Consider the following 3,294-nt stretch of genomic DNA (forward strand, 5'->3'; position numbering starts at 1 on the left):
GGAAAGAGAGAGATCTGAGGAAAGAGAAAGCCTTTCTCATAGTATCAGATTACTTCTTGCTAGTCTAATAATCATCTTGCAAATGTAATCAATCAATATAGCTGATCTTTGTTTATCTATAACAATAGTGCATTCCTTCAAATGCCCTGGCAGCCTGACTATCAACCATCAAGCTTTCCTGCTACCATGGCTGTCACCACTATCACCGTCACGTCTCCCACCCCCCACTTCTGAATTTGTGATGTTGACAGACTAGAAAAGCTTTTGGCTGCCTTATTCTGTGGTTCAAACCACACTGTATCTGCTTAACCAGGCTTAAGTCATTATTCCGAATCTCCCAACCAGAAAACACAAACCCCCTTATTTCCCCATCTAAAACTGTACACTAAAGGTTAGGAGATGGCCATTGCAAATTGTTTTTACAGAGACATGCAAACCAGGACAGAAACAATAACTCAAATGCTAACTCTTGCATAATTAACAGAAAAGGCCTGCACAGATTAACAATTAACTCTTTAAAGGATTCAGGGCATATAATATCACACTTGCAAATTGTGAGAAACCACCCATAAAAGATACTATATGGTTTCTTTAATGATCTCATAAGTAAAGGATTTGTTCTTTATTCCTCAGGAAGACTTGAGATTTAACCCATGACATTTTCTTAGGAATAAAGTTCCCAGCCAATCAATGTTTTTGTATTTTATAGAAAAACAAACAAACCCACTAGAAGAAGTTTATTTCAGGGGGAAAAAAAGGCATAAAATTCTTAAAGCTTGAATTCAGAACTTACATTTTATTTTGCATGCTAGCAGAACGGGAAAAATAACATAGGATTTAAATCAATGCCTACAAATCATCTCTTAGAAACAGGAGAATCTTTGTTCAATGGAAAAAAAATCCCTGCATATTTACTGTAGAGACACTACACTTTATCTTTTATTTTTCTGTTAAACCAGAATCTGAATAAACAATGGGAATGCAACTGAAAAATCATACATACTTATACAATTAAAATCAGTCAGACCAGAAAGTTATAAAAAAACATGCTTACAACAGATAGGCAGTTCCTGACTGTAGCTTTGCTCCCTCCCAGAAGCAGTCCAAAGGAGTGATAATTAAGCAAGGATAAAGATATTCTATAATCTGTCAAAATCAGAACGGGGAGAAACACAGTTATACTAGAATATAATCAAAGCAGCACAAGCTGAATCATGAGAATACACAAATCTTATAACTAAATGCCTGCTACACATACCTGGTCCATGTAACCTGCTTCTGTGATGAGTTCTCCTGATTTATAACACAAATGTTCCAATTTCCACTGTCTAAGAAATAAAGAACAATTTTTTTTTTCCCACAATTACTGAAAAGTTATTTTTAAAATGTAACAGACATTTAAAATTGCAACTCGTATTGGCCTCAAGCAGCAAGTCATTGAGAAAGGCAAATATTATTCAGCAGATACACCACACCTCACAAAAAAAGCAAAGGCCTTTCTTTTTGTAGTTACAAACGAGACATTTGTTTCAGTTATTCTCACATTCTCTATAAAACTCATTAAAAATAATGGAGCTGCTTTTGGATGAACAGGCTAGTCAACACATGTTAAAGGGACAGAAATCCATCTTTGTATAAATGAGACCGCTTGTGACTTAAGATATCACTCAGTGACACAAGTGAGAGAGAAGCGAGCTCCAGCTCAGAGGACTAGAATATTCCCAGCTGACCCACACATGCAGGAGAAAAGAAAATTAGGATTTCTGCCTTCCTTTTTCAGCTATATTACAATTTCCATGACTCCTAACGCTTTAGACAAAGCAGGAGCTGGGTAGAAGATAATTGGAGCCTCAGCATTAGTTCACTGAGGCATCAGTTGGATGTGGTGAGAAGATGTGCTGAAAGACACAGGGCTTCACGCCTCGCAGGCACCACCCCTAGGCACATCATCATGTAAGTAGTAACCCTGGAGGAACCAGTTTTCAGGGAGACACCTCACTAGCCCAAAGCTGGTACCTTCCTAAGGTGCACCTACGTTATTTTTTTTGTTGGACAGCACACAACTCCCAACCTTCAGTATGTGCACACAGACACTCTGAAGGCCAACTCTATGATTCTATTATATCTATGTTATCAAAGTTATTATTCCATCCACTGCCATTTCCCACATGCCTGCATTTCCCTTTGTATCCAGACTACTGGAAGCATAGTAACCTGTACCGCTGTTCACAGTCATTATGTACCTCATGATGGTGTCAGTGAGCGAATTCAACTCTAATATGAAAGGATTTTCAATATTAGGAATCCCATCCATAAGGTCCTATGTTTAAGAGCACAGACATCACTCCTTTACCAAGACAAATGCTGGATACTGTAGCACTGCTCATAGGGGTACACTCTCGGAATGTCTTCCAACACCACTTGCCCCATCTTATTTGTTACAAGCCAACTTGTCACTGCTATCATGCCACAACGTCAAGTATCAGAAACCAGTGACATTCACAATGGAAAGGCTCTGAAGTGCCAACCATTTAAAAATATAGGGAGGGAAGCATGTGCCCACTTTTTAGCTGTTACAGATGATCAAGAAAACTTTTGCTTTTCCCCTTACCTGTTGTACATATAGACATGTACTCTGCTGGCCTGAAGCGCAGAGTCAAGGTGCTGTCGGAGTGCTTCTGTTGTTAGTACATTAGCACCATCTTCCTGTGGAGTCTGGATCATGAGCTGGGGGTTAAACATGGCCTCTTCTCCAATCTTCTGCCGTGTGTAATTTAACTCCCGACTCACTCGTCCACCAACTGATGGATAAATATCGACAGTTTTCTATTAGCCAGTATAGCCAGTAACCGCTTATTTTGGATTCACCTGATGAGCACTCTCCAGCCAGAAAAAATTGACCATGTGCATGGACTATTCTGTCTCAAACTGATCACAGTGTAACTCTAAAACTACTAACAACTTTATTTTAGTAATACTGCAACAAAAACCATATTCCTTATTAAAATACCATTGCCTCTACTGCACTAAAACATTGATGCGTAAACTGGAGCCTCAGTTTTTTTCTACATTATAACCAATATCCCATAAGTAAAAATTTAAAAAAAAGAAGGAAAAAAGAAAAACCTTTTCCTTGCAGACCAGACCAAATACTATGTTACAATTTCTTACACTTGTATAAACAGTCTGCTCCAATAGCACATTTCAAGATAAATGGCTTTAATTTACACTCTTCTCCTAAATAATTTGGCAAAGGCAGAAGGCGAATGTTTCTCTTTAGTTAAAAAAAGGGAG

At 38.2% G+C, this 3,294-nt stretch overlaps 1 protein-coding gene across 1 annotated transcript in view; it reads right to left on the reverse strand.

The window, feature by feature from the left end:
• PTCH1 (patched 1) overlaps positions 1 to 2,811 on the reverse strand; it is a 42,377-nt gene extending 39,566 nt beyond the window's left edge. Inside the window, exons 1-3 of the mRNA XM_009328135.1 lie at positions 2,612 to 2,811; positions 1,259 to 1,328; positions 1,055 to 1,146 (exon numbers count right to left, since the gene is read on the reverse strand). Coding sequence (XP_009326410.1) covers positions 1,055 to 1,146; positions 1,259 to 1,328; positions 2,612 to 2,742 — 293 coding nt within the window. The 5' untranslated portion in view covers positions 2,743 to 2,811. The remainder of the gene's footprint in view (positions 1 to 1,054; positions 1,147 to 1,258; positions 1,329 to 2,611) is intronic.
• Positions 2,812 to 3,294: the final 483 nt, after the last annotated feature.

This window comes from Pygoscelis adeliae, unplaced genomic scaffold (genome assembly GCF_000699105.1).
Source record: "Pygoscelis adeliae isolate BGI_AS28 unplaced genomic scaffold, ASM69910v1 Scaffold45, whole genome shotgun sequence".
Lineage (NCBI taxonomy): Eukaryota > Metazoa > Chordata > Aves > Sphenisciformes > Spheniscidae > Pygoscelis > Pygoscelis adeliae.